We start from the raw sequence: 22,101 nt of genomic DNA on the forward strand, positions 1-22,101 counted from the left end.
AAAAAGGCTTTATGACACTTTCCCCAGTCGAATCTTTTTCTTACATCCAGGCAAGAGAGAGGTCCAGTGTCAAGCTGATTATTAGTCTCACACTCCCACATGTTTTGTAAACTTCTCTAGCGTTTGTAATCACTAACATAACATCACATACTCTGTCACATACCCTCATTCTTATGCTCCTGCCACTCTTGCCAACTTCACTTCATTGTTAGGTAATGTAAATGGTTTCTACACGTAGATTCGGCTGCTTAATGCATTGTTTTCTTATTAGGGAGGAGCCGGTTTCAAGTCCCCATCGGGCTGCCCCGATCAGGATGCTCCACGGTTTCTCTCAATCATAGCAAATGCATATCAAATAACAATGCTGTCGACTGTGTGCTAAACCAGTAAATCACTCCTTGTTCTTTCGATCCTGTACCACGACCTGTTATTTGGAAATCACTGTTATCTTTCCAATTTTACAGATATCAGAGCTCTCTGAGCGTTTCAAAGTCCGTTTTGTTAGCTTTATCTTGAATTCTGAATCTGAATTTGATAACTCATTTGTCAACAAGTCTGCACAATATCGAGTATAAAACGGAGCGACGCGTCTGATACTCATAGGTGCGGGTGGAAGACAACAATGAACGCGTTGGCTATATTGCTTTTTGCCGTGGCCGCTGCCGTTCAGGTAAAATGTGTTGCAGTCACGTTAGCACATATACTATAAGTGCAGCAAACAGACTGAGTCATTAAATGGCGATTTTGAACATTGTGTAGATTATTCTGAGGCTACCGTCAATGCATTCACTACGTTTAAGCAATCTTACCACCCGACTTACATCAGAGCTTATGTAGACTGGTTCAAACAATTACACAATAGAACATTGCACTTCTAAGGGATGTCAGTGTGCATCGTAGAGCGGAACTGTAGTCGAAAAGCCAGTTGTGTACTGATCAGCTGTGCTGAAATACGTCGATTTGACTATGGTTAAGGTTATACCTGGTATATTTTTTATAACAGGGTTTGATTTATACTGCCAAGTTATTTAGTAGCTATCCTAATTGATAATCTCATGGAATTTTAATAGAACTACATTGAGGTTCATTGGTTAATATCACATAAATCATACTTACATGATAATCATAATAAGAATCTCCAGAATGAGATTTTCACTCTGCAGCGGAGTGTGCGCTGATATGAAACTTCCTGCCAGATTAAAACTGTGCGCCCGACCGAGACTCGAACTCGGGACCTTTGCCTTTCGCGGGCAAGTGCTCTACCAACTGAGCTACCGAAGCACGACTCACGCCCGGTACTCACAGCTTTACTTCTGTCAAAAATCTGCAAAATACGCAGTTCCATAGAAACACAGAGTTCAAAGAGACACAGAGCATCAAATGATATAAATTTGTCAAATGCTAGTGTGCTTGCTAGGAAACATCTATGACTATAGAATTTTGTTCATCTAAGCCGGAACTACAAATTCTGATCTATACTTTACGAATTTAATCCACGAGTAAGAGAAAATGTAGCTTATCTTACGAAAGTATTGTCTTTTTTCTAGTTTGGTGACATATAATGCAATTTTTTTATCTTTTTTCTCCAACTTCCTGAAGTAACTCACATTCTAAATATTAAAATACCACATCATATGAAGAGAGCAGACTTTGTTGTGTACAAAGTCCAGAATCAATATCTATGATAAAGAATGGAAACAAGGGTGAATCTGCAGCGGCAATGTAATATGTAATTATCGCCATTCAACGAGTTTTTCTGAATGTGGTACAATTTTTAACATGTTCAATAATTTCCGAAAATTTTATTATTATTATTGTTTCAATTTTTCAAATTTCTCCAATAAATTTCACTGTTTCTTAGGAGCAAATTGTGTGAATACACTATGTATTCTATCTTAAATAATTTGTTAGAATATAGTGATTCAGGTAGTTGAATAACTTTAGTAGCACATCAGTTCTAAGAGAACTGAATGAAAGCTTACAGACTTTATATGCATACTAACAACATTTGTAATGTAAACCATTTCATATATTGCCATAATTTTCACAACAGAACACCTGATTAACGAATGCTTTGTTTCTATTGAAGCATGTGTCCTAACTGGCAAAAGTGCAACCCCCACTCTCCCATTTTATTATCGAGTAATTCTGTTTAATTACATTTCATGACCGCCATCAATCAAGAGCCTGAAGGAAATGATCTGAGCATTGCAGATCCTTTGCACCATAGTGAGACAAAGTTTCGACTGGATATCCACAGTCACTGCGATTCCGCACTTGTTAATACCTTTTGTACATTAGATCTGCTGTTATTACTTCAAGACAGGTTCAGTACGGTATTAATTTCACTTAATTTAGGTTCCCTCATGTTTGTGTTGAGCTTCACATCCTTTAAAGATTTACCTGGTCATACAACCACATCAATTTTAATGATTTTGCGTAAACAATTTACTCATAGTGTTTTGACTTCATAAATTCTGGTTGTTTATGAATATGTAGAGTGGTAATGCATGTAACTCGCAACAATTTGTAAAACAATTTGTCACCACAGACGCTATCCTGCTCTATTCTAGTTCAGTATTAATATACCAAATAATTTTCTACCTTAGTTGATTGTTTGTAAACTAGCTGTTTCCTCTGCCCGTGCTTGCATATCAGTAGTTCTGTTAGGATGAGTGATGGAGAGTAAGCTACTGTACATGAAATAACCTCAGTTGCCCTCACGTGTCTGCTTGTTTGGGTAAGTTTAGCTCAGGATGTGTGCCATACACGCCGCACACCCTCCCCCTCCCTCCATCACATCCCCTACTCCAGTTCACAACAAGGCTGCACGCACACAACGTTGATGCTAAGTGGTGCAAGCGTGTTCCATCTGTTATTTCCCGTTATTTCATGATTTTAGGTGCAGAAAATTTTTTAATTCCTTAAATATCCTATGTTCTTCCTCGGAATTAAAGCTATCTCTATATCACATTTTATGGTTCAGCAGTTTAGTCGTAAAACCATAACTCAGACACTTTTGCTCATATTATGGTACAGCACGGATTAAAAACATTGAGGATTCTGTAAGCATTGTCTACGTTATATTGAATCGTATTTCGTAAAACATACCAACCAAAAAAACATTTTCTCTAGTACGATGAAGTTCATAAGTCAAAGAATAAACAGCTTTTTCAAAGAGCAAATATTTTCTCCTAATTTGCTTAATATTTTTCAAATCAATAAATTTCTTAAATTACACAGTTTTTATAGTATCCTGCGTTCTTCCATAGCGTTCAAGCTATCTCTATACCAAATATCATCAAAATCGATTCAGCGCTTAAGTTGTGGAAAAGTAACAGACAAACACCCTTTCGCATTTACAGAACCTTAAATTACGATATTTTTTATTGATCCGATTTGACAGAACACAGCCTGTATGTTGCCACAGTCTACGCTCAAGTTACCTGTGAAAACCCCACTAAAATTCGTCTTTGAAGTAGAGAGACAACCACAACGGTCTTACAGCGTCATTATTAGTATAGACAAAGATATAGAAGATGACGTATTTTCGTCGTATGGTTTTGCTGAACACGATATCAACAAAAATGTATAAAATTCCTTTGTTGACAGGCGCTGCCCCAGTATGCGACGCTACACCGCAATCTTACACCTATGGTGAAGACAAAGCCACTTGTGCGTAAGTATTTCTATAATGTACGAGTACCAGAGAAAACTTATGTTTCACAGCAGTATTTAAATCACTCTTACTTAATCCTCGAATCCGTGACATTTTATAACTAGTTGCTTGCTTATTGGCGACCTTTAAATCGGCTTATCACAGAATACGCATTTCTAGTAGCAGCAGAGTCATACGTCGCAAATTGTGTGCCATTGCGTATCGCCATAGTTCTGTCTATCACTATTTAGCTCTTGTACATCTTTCTGTTCTGAAATGATACGTTGTTCTAAATCATATTTATTGAAACTAACATAAATTTTGAAATTAACTGCACATACACTAGTTCAGTACATAAAATCTCCTTTAAGTCTTTTCTGCCTGGTCATTCTAGCAAACATTCTTTGCATATGTGATATTCATGTCCAAGGTATTATACAAAGTACCCGTGAAATAACTGTAGAATCTTCGCATGGTGCTACCTACCTCCCTACGTTATCGATCAATTGTTATTTCCGCCAAGTCCTCTGAGCGGGAAACACAGTGTGTCATACCTCTGTGGCATGTGTGTAGTATCCTGGTGCCTATAGTACTATAAGTAAAAGCTGGGGGCTCTAACCTCACAACAACAGTCATATGGTATGATGACAGGCCCTTGATGGAAACAAAAGTACAAAAGTGAACACAATGTGGAGCAAGGATTTTCTGCGACATATGTAAGAAGCATCTGACAAAAAGAAAACAAACTCTGGACAACGCTAACAACATGATAATGTAAGAAGTGAAGGGGACTGGATAAGTGGTACTATTGTTTTACAACGTACTTGACGCTGTGGTATGACGTAGTAAGCGAGTTCGCTTATTGATAACGGAAAAAATCCATCTCCATCAGGAACTAGATCGTCTGATCCCTCCGAGAGTATTGATCTATTATCCACCACAAAGCGAAAACTCTGTGCTTATTTGGCTGTTAGGTTAAATGTTTCTATTAGTTACCGATTAATACAGGTGCCATCTTCGTCAACTCGGAGTGCGCTCTTCTTACATAACACACTGATAGCCATGTATGGAGGCAAATGCAGTGTTTCTTGACTTCAGAAATGGTTCTTGCTCATTACTACACAAACAGTTACTAACGAAATTGCTATTGTATAGGATATAAAGTGAAACTCGTATCTTGTTTGAGAATTTGTTGGTCTAAGGCGCGGCAGTCATGGACTGTGCGGCTGGTCACGGCGGAGGTTCGAGTCCTCCCTGGGGCATGGGTGTATGTGTTTGTGTATTTGTCCTTAGGATAATGTAGGTTAAGTAGTGTGTAAGCGTAGGGACTAATGACGTTAGCAGTTAAGTCCCATAAGACTTCACACACATTTGAACATTTTTTGAGAATTTGTTAGTATGGAGGGCACAGCATCTTACCTTAACAGGACAGTCATTAATAGGCGTAGAACTCCAAGCATGCCGCAGGGAAGTGCGTGGAGACCATTACTGTTAATATTGTTATATTAATTACCTGGCTGTCAAATTTAATAGTTATCTCAGATTTCTGTAGATGATATACTTACCTTTAATGAAGTACAGTGTGGAAAATGTCGCACACAATCATGTCAGATATTAATAAGACTCCAAAGCTGTGCTAAAATCGGAACCTTAAATGTTCAGAACGTTGAAATTGGGAATTTCACAAAATGGGAACAGGTAGTATAAATATAGAGTGCGGCAAAAAGACCTCCTGTTTTTTCAGAGGCCACTGTGTGAGTTGTCATGGGGTTACTGATGTGGACGAGGTATCGATCAGTAGCGTACATGCCATTTTCAGCAGGCGCCTTCTCTCTTCTTGAGGAGAAATCGCCTGCCCCCAACGTCACCTGATTTATTACGTTCTGATTCTTTTTTTTTTTCTTTGTGGACAAACATATACCCACAACTCTGCAAGCACAGTAGGAGGCAATAACCCAGGAAGTGGCTACCATTACACCGGAAATGACACGAAAACGGACAGCTCCTGAAAAAGGCTTCCTCAATGTGTCAGCAATGGAAGACAACACGTACTAACTTCTTTCTTTATTTGTAGCTACCTTTTAAAATACGGGAGGACTTTTTAACAGATCCTGTACAATGGCTCATGATCGGAACCAATAAACTCATGCAAATATATGGGCGTAACAGTTTGCGAATTGTTAAATAAAATCATCGTATAGGCTCAGTTGTAAGTAAAACAGGTATCAGACTTTAGTTCATTGATAGAATATAGGGAAACTGCAATTAGCCCACGAAGTATATTACTTGCAGAACACCCGTAATGCAACCCATCCTGCGATATCACTCATGTGTGTCGGACCAATATCAGATAGGATTGAGAAGGAGTATCTGCCACTTGTAATGCACTGCGGGTCGTATTTTCACAAAGCAACAGGAAGCTGTATTCAACTGGAACTAAGTATTGGCCTCAAGATATGTAAGGCAGTTCAAGTATTTTCAATAACTGCTTAAATTAAATGTCATATAAGAAAGAAAAACACTCAAAACTCTTACAGGATGGTCCTTCATTTGTTGATCATCTACACTAGTCTCGCAACAGATGACTTATTGGCAGTTTTTGATCTTTACCACTAGGGCAGCTAAGGGTTAAGGAAGTTATGTACTTCTGGCTGGCCCTGTCGCAGAATTATAGGTCTATGACCTACGGTAGTGAAGCGCGACACCGCCACTTCTCTAGGACCGGAGTTCTAGGCAACCCATAGCAGCCCCTAACTATTCCGCATCCACGTGCGTCAGCCATTAGAATGGATGACGGGCGAGCTAGCGCCATCATCAGCAACCCCTCTGAGATTATCCAGTGGGATTCAACGGATCCGCCAGCCCAGTCCCATAGCTTGCTCTTGGTGGGAGACTCACATTGTTCTCAAAGCTATCATTCATTCTGCTGGTTCTGCCATAGATGCCACGTTGTTACTACATATCGACGGTTTGTGGTCGTCTTCTGAGCAGGAATTAATTATTGTGTCGATGAATCAGCACATGCACGTACAACACTTGGACATTCTCTTAATGTGTCTCTACAGTGAGGTGACTCATTCGGTACCTCCTAATATCGTGTTACCCGGGATAGTGAAGCAACAAATCGTTGTAAGTCCAATGAATAAATATTGAGCTATACTGCCTCTATAGCCATTCATAATTGCGAAAGAGTTGACAGTGTAGGATTTTGTCCGCGTACTGACCTCTCTATTATGGTATAAATATTCTATGGGGTTCATGTCGGGAATTCTAAGTGGCCAAATCATTCGCCCGAGTTGTCCAGAATGTTCTTCACACCAGTCGTGAACAACTGTGGCCCAGTGACGTAGGGCATTGTCGTCCATGAAAATTCCATCGTTCTTTGGGAACGTGAAGTATATGTATGGCTGCAAGTGGTCTCCAAGTAGGGGAATATAACCATTTATAGTCAATGATAGATTCAGTTGCGGCAGAGGACGCAGTCCACTCCATGCAAACACAGCCTATACCACTATGGAACCACCATCGCTTCCACTGTGCCTTACTGACAACCTGGGTCCATGGTTTCGTCGAGCCTGTACCATACTCGAACCGCACCAACCTATATGATGACGAGCCCATGAGAGGCGCTGCAGGCGATGTCACACTGTTGGAGAAGGCACTCGAATCGGTCGACTGCTGCCATAACCCAATGACGCCATTTTTCGCCGCACTGTACTAACAGACACGTTCTTCGTGCGCCCCACATTGATTTCTGCGCTTATTTCACACATTGTTGCTTGTCTGCTAGCACTGACCACTCTATGCAAACGCTACTGCTCTCGGTCCTTAAGTGAAGGCCGTCAGCCACTGCGCTGTCAGTGGTGAGAGCCAATGCCTGAAGTTTGGTATTCTCGTCACACTTTAACACTGTGGATCTCGGAATATTTACTTCCCTGACGTTTTCAGGAATGGAAAGTCCGATGCGTCTAGCTGCAACTAACATTCCTCTTTCGAAGTTTGTTACTTCTGTCATGCGGCCATAATCACGTCGGGAGCCTTTTCACATGAATCGCTTGAGTGTAAATGACATCTCCCCCAATACCTTCTGCACGCTGTACTACCGCCATCTGTATATATGTGCACATCGCTGTCGCATGACTTGTATCACCTCGCTGCACTTCCTAATGGCCGAGTGGTTGTAGGTGCTTCAATCCGGAACCGCGCTGCTGCTACGGTCGCAGGTTCGAATCCTGCCTCTGGCATTAATGTACGAATGCCTGTTGGTTGTGTCGGATAGAGAATCAAGTCTGTATTGGATTTGTTTGACGACTAAAAGCACATCTGCAGTTGCATGGTTGCCTTACTTCAAATGCACGACCAGTTTCATAACGTTAGTTACATCATCAGGTGTAACGCCTATACTGCGTTCACCTTGATTGAACCTGATGCAAACATTGCAGTATGTATTCTTCCGAGTTTGCCGGCATCTCATTAGATTTCATTTCACGTGGAGGGGAAGCCAAGCTGTCTGCAGTACAGTCAGACACGATAATAAGGATATGTACGCTTTATGCTGTACATTATGCGAACATCGACTCAGCGATAAAACGGGACATCAGTTTTGCCTGTACATTTAAAGCCGGCCGAAGTGGCCGTGCAGTTCTGGCGCTGCAGTCTGGAACCGCGAGACCGCTACGGTCACAGGTTCGAATCCTGCCTGGGGCATGGGTGTATGTGATGTCCTTAGGTTAGTTAGGTTTAAGTTGTTCTAAGTTCTAGGGGACTGGTGACCTCAGAAGATAAGTCCCATAGTGCTTAGGGCCATTTGAACCATTTTGAACGAAGTGGTGTTCCTGGGCATGGTTCGCCTCCAGACGCAAATGACTATGTTGTGGTCATCGCTGGTCACTGACCAAACCTCTGGGATGACACAGAATGTTGGAGGAGGTCTATTACCTGTGCTTGGATGGCAGGCGCTGATACGAAGGCGTTTCAATAAGCTCGGTTCACAAGTTGGTCCTCGCTTGAGATGGTCAGATGTCGTCGACCAGAGGACTGAAGACAAGTATGCCTACCCTTACATTTCCTTTGCAGGCCAATTTCGGGTCACTGTCATACCTCAATGCCCCACAAATTTAGACATTACACGATTCGACCAGCCGGCCAAATGGAGACCAACAATGACGCCCCTTTCAAACTCTTTCAGCTGTTCATAATGGCGTCTCACGCGAGTAGACAGCATCTCAGTGTTCTTCTTAGTGATCACTCAGCATCTGATGCTGATCCCGATTCTTGTATACCCTACCAACAATACCAAACACGAAGAATATTAATTCACTTCATTCCACTTGTCATTTACATACATGCCGATAGTTTCTATGTGTATGAAGCTATATTGTCATCCCACCACCTCTTCATGATATTTCATTTTTTAAGTTGGGCAATGTACATTTTGTGTGACTTGTGTAAGTTTGATCTGAATATATAGATACGACCAGGACAAAAATTTGTCATATTCCCAAATCCCTCCTTCAGTGTTTAACTAAACTGCCAATCAATGACCAGTTTCCGCCTGTTTCAGCTGGACACCCAAAGGTTGAAAAGGCTGCTGGCCGCATTGTAAATGGCGCCCCAGCCTCACTCGGCCAGTTCCCACACCAGGCGTCCTTGATCATTGACTACGGCGCCATGTGTGGTGGGTCGCTGATCTCCGCCTCTGTCGTCCTAACAGCGGGGCACTGCGCCTCCGGGTGAGTAAAACCAATATACCAACACCAAGATCCAGAAAGTGGTCTCATGCTTATTCGAAAAAAGACTACGTTTATTTACTATTGTAAGACTTGAAGTCGAATTGCACTGACGAAATATTCCTGTGTTATTATCTAAAAAACAATACTGCCTTGAAGCTATGTTTCGACAAGCTTCCTACTTATCAACTTCAGGACAGGGACTGGTATCCTGTATGAAGTCATCTTCAATATACTATTAATTGCACTCTTCCTGCCTTGAGGGACCGGCAGTTGTCCTCATCTGACACAGCGCAACACGATCTACCGTATTAGCCTACTTATCATTTATCCGTCTTCTGCGTTCTATCTTCTCTCTCTCTTCTGCCTATCGACATACAAAATGAAGTGCTTAGTCGCTGTTCTATCAGGATCTACTGTAGGGGAGGGAGGATATTGATATGGTTTTCACTGATAGATAGACTGACTTATGAGGAAGGAATGCGTATATAATTTTTAAATACTTCATTCAACTACGACGAATTAAATACCTCCGCTGCTGTGAAAAGCATGTTGAATGTCATTGACATCTAGTGGTGAATGGAAGAACTCTTTGGAAGCACAGTTCTGCAAAGTGCGAAGCACTGCACTCAAACAGAGTGCATGCGTTCCCCTCTCTTTGATGTACCACCATGCGGAGAGATTAGCGCAGAATGCTTAGTGTGGATGTGCATTAACGCAATAAGAGAAAGAAAAAGAGATGTAAGTCTCTGACGATCTCTCTCTCTCTCTCTCTCTCTCTCTCTCTCTCTCTTTCAGGTAGATCCTATTACATTGGTTATAAACATTTTAATTAAACCATGATGTTCTCTCTTCATTACCCTGAGAAATCACTCCAAACGCCATTAACTACGGAACAGACAACATTCAGGCCTCCCGAGAACTTCCCCGCTTAAATCGTCAAAGTTGTTCTCTGATTTTTATTCATCGTCATGCGCGGTGGCGGCATTACCGCTAACCCCGACAACTCGTCCGTCGTAAATAACCGTATGAAGCCGGAATGTGTCGCTAGTTCACTTATAAAAACAAATCGTTTTCGACACCGTATAAGAACGTGCGAGAAACTGTAGCAAATTCCTAGAACTCTCCACTGAAATCAACACATTACTATTCTGAACAAGCTTCTGGTAGATGTTTTACTCCACTGCTGAAGTCGAGGAATGTTGTGCGCTACACACATCCCTGATCGAGAAAGTACCTCATACGGAGACAGTGGACAGCAATTTGGCAGGAGTAAGGGTCTGGTCTTTATCCTTAAGTCGTTACATGTCAAGTCTGGAACTAAATCGTTCCTTCACAATGCCATTACACATTTACTGTCTCATCAAAGCTTGTGTTCAGACTCTGACGACATCGCCATAGACGAGATGTCTAGTCTACCTACTTCGTATTTGTTTCTACGTATCTCGCATTTTGGGAGGGATGGAACTTGGGGTAACGTATATAACGTTTATTTCCAAATTATCACACCACAGAGTAATTCTGGAGCTGTAGGACTTTGCCAAATTAAAGCTTCGTGCTACCCATCCTGATGTACAGGTCGAGTATCTGAGAGAAACAGCCTATCTATTGAACTACCGAACTATAACTCCTGCTCGATACCTCCGGAAAAAAGGCTATCTAGAGGGGTAAATGAACCATGTTTTTCCGAATAATAGCAGAATTAAAATTACGGTGCCGTCCATTAAAACCGACTAGGCGTTGCAGTGTCAGTTGTAGATAGACCAAACACTCTGCATTATCATGCGGCACTGGGTGCAACGTACAAAAAGAGTTCCTTTAAATGAAATTTGCAGAACAGAGAAACAATGACGGACACACCTTACGACAACTTCGAACAGGTCATAGTGCAGTACAGTGCCAAAGGGATCTGAGAGTCTGTGATCAAAGAGGCGGTGGAAATAACGACAGATAATCACGAATTTATTATTGGAGGGCAGCGTAGAGGGTAAAAATTTTAGAGGCAGACCAAGACATGAATACACTAAGCAGATTCAGAAGGATGTAGGTTGCAGTAGGTACTGGGAGATGAAGAAGCTTTCACAGGATAGAGTAGCATGGAGAGCTGCATCAAACCAGTCTCAGGACTGAACACCACAATAACTAGAATGCTCTTGTCAAGCGAGACAACAGTTTTCATCCAGGTTTCCCACAGTCATTCGGCAAGAACTGCCTCGACAGAGCGGCGATGGCAGCAGGCTTCTTGGACTACCAGCCCATAGCTCTACATCCAGTCCCCTACTATCTCATACTCGAAAACCTGTCGGAAGTTTCATTATTTTCTATCCTTCCCGGTGTTGCTATTCTAGTTGCCACTATTTATATATGGATACATAGCATTTCAGTGTCATTGGATTAGGACTGGGGGTTGTGCATTCATGAGTTCAGCTTAACAAATATACATAAAATTTCTTGCAATAGGTCAAGAACAGTTAAACAGAACTTAGTTTTTACCCCAATTTAGTTCTACAAGCAGAGCTCAAACAAGAAATTAACAATTAAATGATTTCGACACAAACAAACATAAATCAATCTGGGAGATACAATAATAATTACAATACACGGCACTATAGTTTTATAGTTTCTGTACTTAACCACAGGACACTAAGACAACTTACAGACTTAAGGTTACCCACCTAGCATGCAGTTCAACCTTGGTTCACCAATTCCTGTTACCATCATCGAATAATAGCATCGCTCCTACTCAAATGTCGAACAATGCTTCGATTGGGTTAGATAGAGCAGCAATCAGCCGTGGAATTAAGTTGTTTTAATATGACATTTATAGTCACAACGCAGATCAGATTTTGACCTATGTCAGGTCATTATCAATGCAGTGCGGAATTGTAGCAGTTGTTCGTACTCAAGTGAATTCTTACACAGTTAAACACATGGTTGAACTGTGTAAGCATTCACTTGAGCACGAACAACTGCTACAATTCCGCACTGCATTGATAATGACCTGACACAGGTCGAAATCTGATCTGCGTTGTGACTATAAATGTTATATTAAAACAACTTAATTCCACGACTGATTGCTGCTCTATCTAACACAATATAACCACAGTCGTTGCGTGCACCCACCCCATGGAGGGCAACCTGCTGAATGCTTCGATTACTCCAACCGTCTTTTTTGAGCCCATCTACGCGCCCTTTCTCAAATGCTGACATGTGGATATGATGTTCTCGTGTCTGTGTGCGAGGCGTATTTACGGTCCAATTGAGTACACGGAATGAAATTCACAAAGACCTTTATGTCCTGGTAACGAAATGTCTCATGTTTACTACCCTTGCCGTTTGTAAGATGAAACTGCGCTTCAGCGATGCCTGAGCTCCCAGTTCGTGCACATCAACAGCGCAGAAATATACGTATATAGCTTCTTTTCTGCGTTTACTTCGTATATTATTATTTAAATTGCGTGTGAGTTTCATATAGGAGGTGTAATTTCGAGTTTTAGTTACTGTAATCGTAAATTCAGGCAGATTGTAGCACAGTCGTTAGGCATTTATTTGTTTTGGTACGTCAGTGGCACTTGTCTGTCTAGTAGGCTTTCAGAGACCAGTGTGGCCTGAGCTCCCAGTTGGTGCACATCGACAGCGCAGAAAGATACGTATATAGCTTCTTTTCTGTGTTTACTTCGTAGATTCTTACTTAAATTGCGTGTGAGTTTGGTATAGGAGGTATAATTTCGAGTTTTAGTTACTGTAATCGTAAATTCAGGCAGATTGTAGCGCAGTCGTTAGGCATTTGTACAGGTTAGTTCATACATTCTTTGGGTGTTTCCCTTGCGTTATTTAGGCACGGACTCGTGTTTCAGTAACTGTTGTTCAACATCGATTAGAATGGACGTCCCTGTCCATTCTGTGTTCGGATGAGGGCTCAGTTGGCATCCCTTCGCTCACAGCTGCAGGCGGCGCTGACTTCGGTCGCGCAGCTTGAGGCTATTGCCAATGGGCACCACTGTGGGGAGCCAGACTTGGGTATCATGGGGATGTCAAACTTGTCCCTTCTGTCCCCAGATTGGTCTGCTGCTGTGGTTGCGCCGGTTGCTGCCCGCAGTGGGGCTGAGCCCTCGTCTGTGGTTGATTGGGAGGTTGTTCCAAGGTGTGGCAGGCAGCGAAAGACGTCCCCGCAGGCTGATCAGAAAGCCTCCCCGGTGCGTCTGACAAACAGGTTTCAGGTACTGTCTCTGGCTGAGCCAGATGCACCTGCCTGCCCTGTTTCACAGGACGATTCTCAGCCTTCAAGGTCTGGGCAATCGCAGAGGGTGGGCTTATTGGTAGTTGGGAGCTCCAATGTCAGGCGTGTAATGGGGCCCCTTAGGGATATGGCGGCTAAGGAGGGGAATAATCCAGTGTGCACTCCATGTGCATTCCATGTGGAGTCATTCCTGATGTGGAAAGGGTCCTTCCGGACGCCATGAAGAGCACAGGCTGCAGCCAGCTGCAGGTGGTGGCTCATGTCGGCACTAATGACGTGTGTCGCTTTGGATCTGACGAAATTCTCTCTGGATTCCAGCGGCTATCTGATTTGGTGAAGGCTGCCGGTCTTGCTTACGAGATGAAGGCAGAGCTCACTACCTGCAGCATCGCTGACAGAACCGACTGCGGACCTTTGGTGCAGAGCCAGGTGGAGGGTCTGAATCAGAGGCTCAGACGGTTTTGCGACCGTGTTGGCTGCAGATTCCTAGACTTGCGCCATAGGGTGGTGGGGTTTCGGGTTCCGCTGAATAGGTCAGGAGTTCACTACACTCAGCTGGCGGCTACATGGGTAGCGGAGGCTGTGTGGCGTGGACTGGGCGGTTTTTTAGTTTAGAAGGCCTCGGGAAAGTACAGGGTGAGCTGCAATCTCAAAGGGTGCATGGCAAATACAGGACGTGCTTGGATCAAGGAACAGTCGGAATTGTAGTTGTAAATTGTTGTAGTTGTGCTGGGAAAGTCCCTGAGCTTCAAGCGCTAATAGAAAGCACAGTAGCTGAAATCGTTATAGGTACAGAAAGCTGAAATAAGTTCTGCCGAAATTTTTACGAAGTCTCAGACGGTGTTCAGGAAAGATGGATTAGGCAGAATTGGTGGTGGAGTGTTTGTGTCTGTCAGTAGGGGTTTATCTTGTAGTGAAGCCTAAGTAGATACTCCATGCGAATTGGTATGGGGGAGGTTATACTTACCAGCTGAACTAAGTTAATAATTGGCTCCTTCTACCGACACCCAGACTCCGATGATATAGTTGGTGAACAGTTCAGAGAAAATTTGAGTCTCGTAACAAATAAATACCCCACTCATACGGTTATAGTTGGCGGGGACTTCAACCTTCCCTCGATATGTTGGCAAAAATACTCGTTCAAAACCGGTGGTAGGCAGAAAACACCATCCTAGATTGTCCTAAATGCTTTCTCCGAAAATTATTTCGAGCAGTTAGTCCACGAACCCACGCGAATTGTATATGGTTGTGAAAACACACATGACCTCTTAGCCACAAACAATCCAGAGCTAATATATGCCGGCCGAAGTGGCCGTGCGGTTAAAGGTGCTGCAGTCTGGAACCGCAAGACCGCTACAGTCGCAGGTTCGAATCCTGCCTCGGGCATGAATGTTTGTGATGTCCTTAGGTTAGTTAGGTTTAACTAGTTCTAAGTTCTAGGGGACTAATGACCTCAGCAGTTGAGTCCCATAGTGCTCAGAGCCAATCCAGAGCTAATAGAAAGCATCATTGACTGATACAGGGATTAGTGATCACAAGGTCGTTGTAGCTAGGCTCAATACCGTTTCTTCCAAATCCACCAGAAACAAACGCAAAATAATTTTATTTAAAAAAGTGGATAAAGTGTCACTAGAAGCCTTCCTAAGAGACAATCTCCATTCCTTCCGAACCGACTATGCAAATGTAGACGAGATGTGGCTCAAATTCAAAGATATAGTAGCAACCGCAATTGAGAGATTCATACCTCATAAATTGGTAAGAGATAGAACTGATCCCCCATGGAACACAAAACAGACCCGAACACTGTTGCAGAGGCAACGGAAAAAGCATGCGAAGTTCAGAAGAACACGAAATCCCGAAGATTGGCTAAAATTTACAGACGCGCGTGATTTGGCACGGACTTCAATGCGAGATGCCTTTAATAGGTTACACAACGAAACATTGTCTCGAAATTTGGTAGAAAATCCGAAAAAATTCTGGTAACATGTAAAGTACACAAGCGGCAAGACGCAGTCAATACCTTCGCTGCGCAGTGCCGATGGTACTGTTACCGACGGCTGTGGCGCTAAAGCAGAGTTATTGAACGCAGTTTACCGAAATTCCTTCACCAGGGAAGACGAATGGAATATTCCAGAATTTGAAACATGAACAGCTGCTGGCATGAGTTTCTTAGAAGTAGATACCTTAGGGGTTGCGAAGCAACTCAAATCAAATGGGCAAATCTTCAGGTCCAGATTGTATACCGATTAGGTTCCTTTCAGATTACGCTGATACAATAGCTCCCTACTTAGCAATCATATACAACCGCTCGCTCACCGATAGATCTGTACCTACAGATTGGAAAATTGCGCAGGTCGCACCAGTGTTTAAGAAGGGTAGTAGGAGTAATCCATCGAACTACAGACCTATATCATTGACGTCGGTTTGCAGTAGGGTTTTGCAGCATATACTGTATTCAAACATTATGAATCACCTCGAAGGGAACGACCTATTGATACGTAATCAGCATGGTTTCAGAAAACATCGTTCTTGTGCAATGCAGCTAGCTCTTTATTCGCACGAAGTAATGGCCGCTATCGACAGGGGATCTCAAGTTGATTCCATATTTCCAGATTTCCGGAAAGCTTTTGACACCGTTCCTCACAAGCGACTTCTAATCAAGCTGCGGGCCTATGGGGTATCGTCTCAGTTGTGCGACTGGATTCGTGATTTCCTGTCAGGAAGGTCGCAGTTCGTAGTAATAGACGGCAGATCATCGAGTAAAACTGAAGTGATATCAGGTGTTCCCCAGGGAAGCCTCCTGGGACCTCTGCTGTTCCTGATCTATGTAAATGACCTGGGTGACAATCTGAGCAGTTCTCTTAGGTTGTTCGCAGATGATGCTGTAATTTACCGTCTAGTAAGGTCATCCGAAGACCAATATCAGTTGCAAAGCGATTTAGAAAAGATTGATGTATGGTGTGGCAGGTGGCAGTTGACGCTAAATAACGAAAAGAGTGAGGTTATCCACATGAGTTCCAAAAGAAATCCGTTGGAATTCGATTACTCGATAAATAGTACAATTCTCAAGGCTGTCAACTCAACTAAGTACCTGGGTGTTAAAATTACGAACAACTTCAGTTGGAAAGACCACATAGATAATATTGTGGGGAAGGTGAGCCAAAGGTTGCGTTTCATTGGCAGCACACTTAGAAGATGCAACAAGTCTACTAACGAGACAGCTTACACTACACTCGTTCGTCCTCTGTTAGGATATTGCTGCGCAGTGTGGGATCCTTACCAGGTGGGATTGACAGAGAACATGGAAAGGGTGCAAAAAAAGGGCAGCTCGTTTTGTATTATCACGTAATAGGGGGGAGAGTGTGGCAGATATGATACACGAGTTGGGATGGAAGTCATTAAAGCAAAGACGTTTTTCGTCGCGGCGAGATATATTTACGAAATTTCAGTCACCAACTTTCTCTTCCGAATGCAAAAATATTTTGTTGAGCCCAACCTACATAGGTAGGAATGATCATCGAAATAAAATAAGAGAAATCAGAGCTCGAACAGAAAGGTTTAGGTGTTCATTTTTCCTGCACGCTGTCCGGGAGTGGAATGGTAGAGATAGTATGATTGTGGTTCGATGAACCCTCTGCCAAGCACTTAAATGTGAATTGAAGAGTAATCATGTAGATGTAGATGTAGATCATCCAAAGTTCACAATTTTACAGATACACTGATCCATGTGTTTTCCTGTCGGTGGCGATAAGCCATGTCCGTCAGTTCTTACAGTGATATCAACTACCTTGGACCTGTCCTCCATTATTTCCGTTTACTTATATGTTCAGTGCTATTTACATCACGCGCTTTGTGTTTTCCTCCACGCTTGTCTATACGCAGTGTTCAGACTCTGTTCACCCAATAGATCAACTCACATGTCAAATTTTCATTCCTTCTCTTGGGGATTCAGGTCAAGGGCTTTCTAGTCGGCTAGTGTAGTTTGCAACAATTTGTGCTGTGCGTGGTGGTTTTGCAGATCTGTCACCCCTGTGCAGATGCAAAAGTGGAGAGGTACGATATTGTTATGCATGTGACGCTCTTCCATTTCTTTCTTTTGTAGTTTTAATTGGTGGCCATCATGGAGATGGCATTTTTGCAGTGCTAGTAGGAGCAGTTGCGCCTCCAGGAACAGCAGCAAAAGCTGCAGCACGAGCAGACGCAAAAACTGCTCAAACAGAATGCGCAGTAACTCTGCTCTCACACTCTGCTCTGAAGACGGCCCAAGTGCCTAGGGAGAAGCCTCCCCTCCACCTTTGCCCGCCCACTCCACAGAGCCCTCAAAAGCTCTTGCTTCGCATAAATCAGTTTACGTGTCAGCAGGGCGACGGTGTCAGTCATGGCATATTCCTACCAGTAGACTAAATTGTTACAGTGTGCATACCGCCCTCACCGTTTCCTTTGCCATCCTTTCACCCACAGAATAGGGTAGTGTGGTGTTGCTCCCGTGACTCCCACTTCGGACTACATGGAATTGGAACCAGCGCCTTCCTTTTGCCGCTCTCCCGTGGATTTGTTCTCATCCCCACTGATGCAGACGGACCATCCGTTACTCCAGCCTACACTTCTCCCGCCGCTCCGTGGCCTTTTCAGGGGTGACGGAATTAGTATTCCCGCCTGTGGACATCGATGTGGTCGCAGATATGGCGTAGGTTTCGCTACAGAATAGTGCACCACACTGCCACTGAAGGCGCGCTCAAAGCATTTTATAGGCAGAGTCACTGACCCAGGAGTTTACCTGTCGGCAGCGATAGACCGGCGCTGCGTTTTTAAGCTGATTTACACTTCCTTGACTGGGGCGTTCACCTCGCAATGTGCTTTGTTTCTGGTGCTTGGTTGTTCAGTACCTCGTGCTGGTCACGTTTTGTGTTTTTTCCTATGCTTATCTCTACGCATTGTTCAGACTCTTTGCATCCCCAGTAGATCCACACGAATGTCGAGTTTCCTTTCCCTCTTCCGAGGTTCAGCTCCCCGGATATGTAGTCGAGCCACCGCCAGCTAGCACAGTTTACATTTGTGCCGACAGTGACGGTTCGCTGCGTTTTTACGCCCTGTGCAGATACAAAATACATGATCCATAGACAAGTTGGGCACACGTCTTCCCTCCCTGAGGTAACAAACAACTTCGGCGACAGGAAGAGTATCTGGCCACAAAAGTAAAACAGACATAAAGTTGCCAAAGTTTGGGTACAGCAGAGCCTATAATAGTATAGATTAACGCTGTCTAAAAGAAGAATAAGGAAGAAAATTCTCCTGAATGCTATTAAGTCAGCATATTCTTACTTCGTCACGCTAACCTGTGCTGTAACCTTCTTTTGCTGCGACAGGTTCAGCACGTGGGAGGTGAGGCTTGGACTCACCAGTCTCAGCATTATTGAGCCTAGCCGCGTGACCATCTACACCACGTCTGCGACGGTGCACCCTGAATACGACGTCGCCGTCCTCTTCCTGGGTACCAACGTCCCGCTAAACAGTAAGTCCAACACATATGTGGATACATTATCATATAGACAAATAGTTTCCAACACTACCTAAAAATTTACCACTGTATACACTGCATAAATAGAATAGTCGTGGCGGACTTGAATTCGACATTAGGAATAGGAAGACAAGGAAAAATAGTAGGTGTATATGGACTGGAGGTAAGGAATTAAATAGGAAGCCACCTGGTAGAATTTTGCGCAGAGCATAACTGAATCATAGCTAACAATTGGTTTAATAATCATGCAAGAAGGCTGTATACGTGGAAGAGACCTGTAAACAACAGAAGGCTTCAGACAGAGTATATAATGGTAAGACAGAGATTTAGGAACCAGGTTTTAAATTGTAAGACATTCCGAGGGACAGATGGGCATTCTGACCACAATTTATTGGTCATCAACTGTTGATTAAAAATGAAGGAACTGCAAAAAGATAGTAATTCAAGGAGATCGGACCTAGATAAACTGAAAGAAGCAGAGGTTGTAAGGAGGTTCAGAGGAAGCATGAGGGAATGATCGACAAGAACAGGGGAAAGGAATTCAGTAAAAGAAGAATGGGGAGCTCTGAGAGATTAAATAGTGATGGCAGCAGAGGATCAGGTAGGTAAAAAGACGAGAGCTAGTAGAGAACCTTCGGTAACAGAAGAGATATTAAATTTAATTGACGAAAGGAGAAAATATAAAAATTCAGTGAATGAACAGGCGAAAAGAAACACAAAACCCTAAAAAATGAGATCGACATAAAGTGCAAAATGGATATGCAGCAATGCTTAGAGGATATATTTAAGAATGTAGGAGCATGTATCATAGGGATAAAGTAGATACCGCATACAAGAAAACTAAAGAGACCTTTGGAGAAAAGAGAACCACCTATATGAATATCTAGAGATCAGATGGAAAACAAGTCATAAGTAAAGAAGGGAAAGCAGAAAGCTGGAAGGCGTATGTAGAAGATCTACACGAGGGAGACGTAAGGGGAGCCGGAACGTTGAAAATGACAAAACTGACGTTTTTTGGTTTTTTCATTATAAAATGATTTGGAGTTTTCTGAATAAAACAAATCAAGTTTCACCCTTATAAGTGAATTCTAAGTGTGTTTTTTATAGCTGGAAAGTTGACGCGCCGCGTAAACGGTTGTAGCGACTTGGTGTGCCACCTCTGACGGCGCCGCTCGCTGGCTGCAAGCAGGGTAACTTTGCGGAATTAGACAGTGTTTTGTTTTCCAACGTTGTATGGATTTGTCTCTGTGACAAGTGACTCTTCATATCACCAAACATAAACGCTATACTGTGTGCATTGACTTGTGGAGTTTGCTTCTTGTTGTTTAGCTGTTCAATTTTGCGTATTTGATGAATTTTGCTCGTACTTGTTTTACGTATTTGGATTGTGGATATCAATATGCCACGTTTCAGCAATCGAGTGTTGTTGTTTCGAAGGGAGATGCTGCTCAGACTGCTTCACCGACTACTCCAAATGAATGTGATATAACTTCTTCCAGAAAGAACTTTGTGACAGTAAAGAAAAATTTGAGAACTATGAAAGTGACAGTAATGATGTGAATGAAATAATTTACAATTTCTTGCTCTCTAATTTTTGAAACATAACTTATTATGCCAAGTTTGCAAAGAAAGAGGACTGGAATTGAAAATAACTTCACACATTGGTTTTGCATGTAAAATGTTATTGAAGTGTAACGAATGTGCTGCAGAAGTTTCGTTTTCTAATTCTAACAGTATTCCTCGGAGTGGTAATAGTGGAAAGAAGGTGTATGATATAAATGTTAAGCTAGTGCATGGCTTGCGTTGCATTGGTAAGGGCAGTGCTGCAGGTACAATGTTATGTGGAATTATGAACTTGCCAAAATCCCCAACCAAGTGTCGATTTTCTAATGAATTGATAGAATCTTCTGCTGAAGATATTGCTCAGGCAACAATAAAGAAAGCAGTTGAAGAAGTTGTGACAGACAATGGGAATTGCAGAGATTTAACTGTTGCTTTAGCTGGATCATGGCAATGTAGATGTCATAAATTTCTAAATAGAGTTGTGACAGCTACCAGTGGAGACAGCTGCAAAGTAATTGATGTTGCTGTTCTCTCAAAACATTGTAGATGTAAGGGCAATACCAAGGCCGAAGAGAGTGAATGTCGTGAAGCAAATTTTCATGGCACAAGTGGTGCAATGGAAGTGGAGGGAGTGAAAGCAATTTTTTCCAGATCACAGGAGAGGTACAATGTATGATACAGTAACTATCTAGGAGATGGTGATTCTAAGGGATATAAAGCTGTAGAGGAACTCAAACCTTATGGCAATGAAATTCACGTTAAAAAACAGGAGTGCACTCGACATGTGCAGAAGTGCCTGGGGGTTCACTTGTTCAAACTAAAGCAGACATTAGGATCCCAGAAGCTTAGTGATGGTAAGACCCTTGGAGGAAGAGGAAGATTGACAGATGAAGCAATTGATAGATTGCAGAGGTATTATGAGTGTCCTATTAGGAAAATACAAGAAGCATTGAGCATATGAGGAGAGCAGTATGGGCATTATTTTTTCGTACTGCATCAACAAATGAGCACCCATAACATGCACTGTGCCCCACAGGTGATGACTCATGGTGTAAGTACCAATCAGGAAAGGAATATGCCCATAAAAACAGTTTCACAAATGCTGTAATTGATGTAATTAAGCCCATATTCAGAGATTTATCACAGCCGAGTTTATTGGAAAAGTGTTTGCAAGGGAAAACACAAAATCCAAATGAAAGGGTAAGTAATTTAATTTCTATTTGGACTCCCAAAAAGTGTTTCTACAGATAAAAACATTGCCCTTTGGAGTGTATGATGCAGTGACAACATACAATGAATGAAACATTGTCAAATGTGATGTGTTGAAACATTCAGATTTACAACCATGACACAACACCATTTACACAATGCGCCTAATTGATGAAGAAAGACT

The 22,101-nt window shown here is 42.6% G+C and overlaps 1 protein-coding gene and 1 non-coding gene across 2 annotated transcripts in view; one reads left to right on the top strand and one right to left on the bottom strand.

The window, feature by feature from the left end:
- The window catches only part of LOC126456229 (brachyurin-like), an 89,972-nt gene that overhangs the window by 46,039 nt on the left and 21,832 nt on the right, over positions 1-22,101 (top strand). The window contains exons 3-4 of the mRNA XM_050091981.1: positions 9,222-9,390; positions 18,994-19,139. Coding sequence (XP_049947938.1) covers positions 9,222-9,390; positions 18,994-19,139 — 315 coding nt within the window. The remainder of the gene's footprint in view (positions 1-9,221; positions 9,391-18,993; positions 19,140-22,101) is intronic.
- On the bottom strand, positions 1,207-1,281 carry Trnas-cga (transfer RNA serine (anticodon CGA)). Its single transcript has one exon. It is a non-coding gene; the product is annotated as a tRNA-Ser (tRNA).

This window comes from Schistocerca serialis, chromosome 2, assembly GCF_023864345.2.
Source record: "Schistocerca serialis cubense isolate TAMUIC-IGC-003099 chromosome 2, iqSchSeri2.2, whole genome shotgun sequence".
NCBI classification, from domain to species: domain Eukaryota; kingdom Metazoa; phylum Arthropoda; class Insecta; order Orthoptera; family Acrididae; genus Schistocerca; species Schistocerca serialis.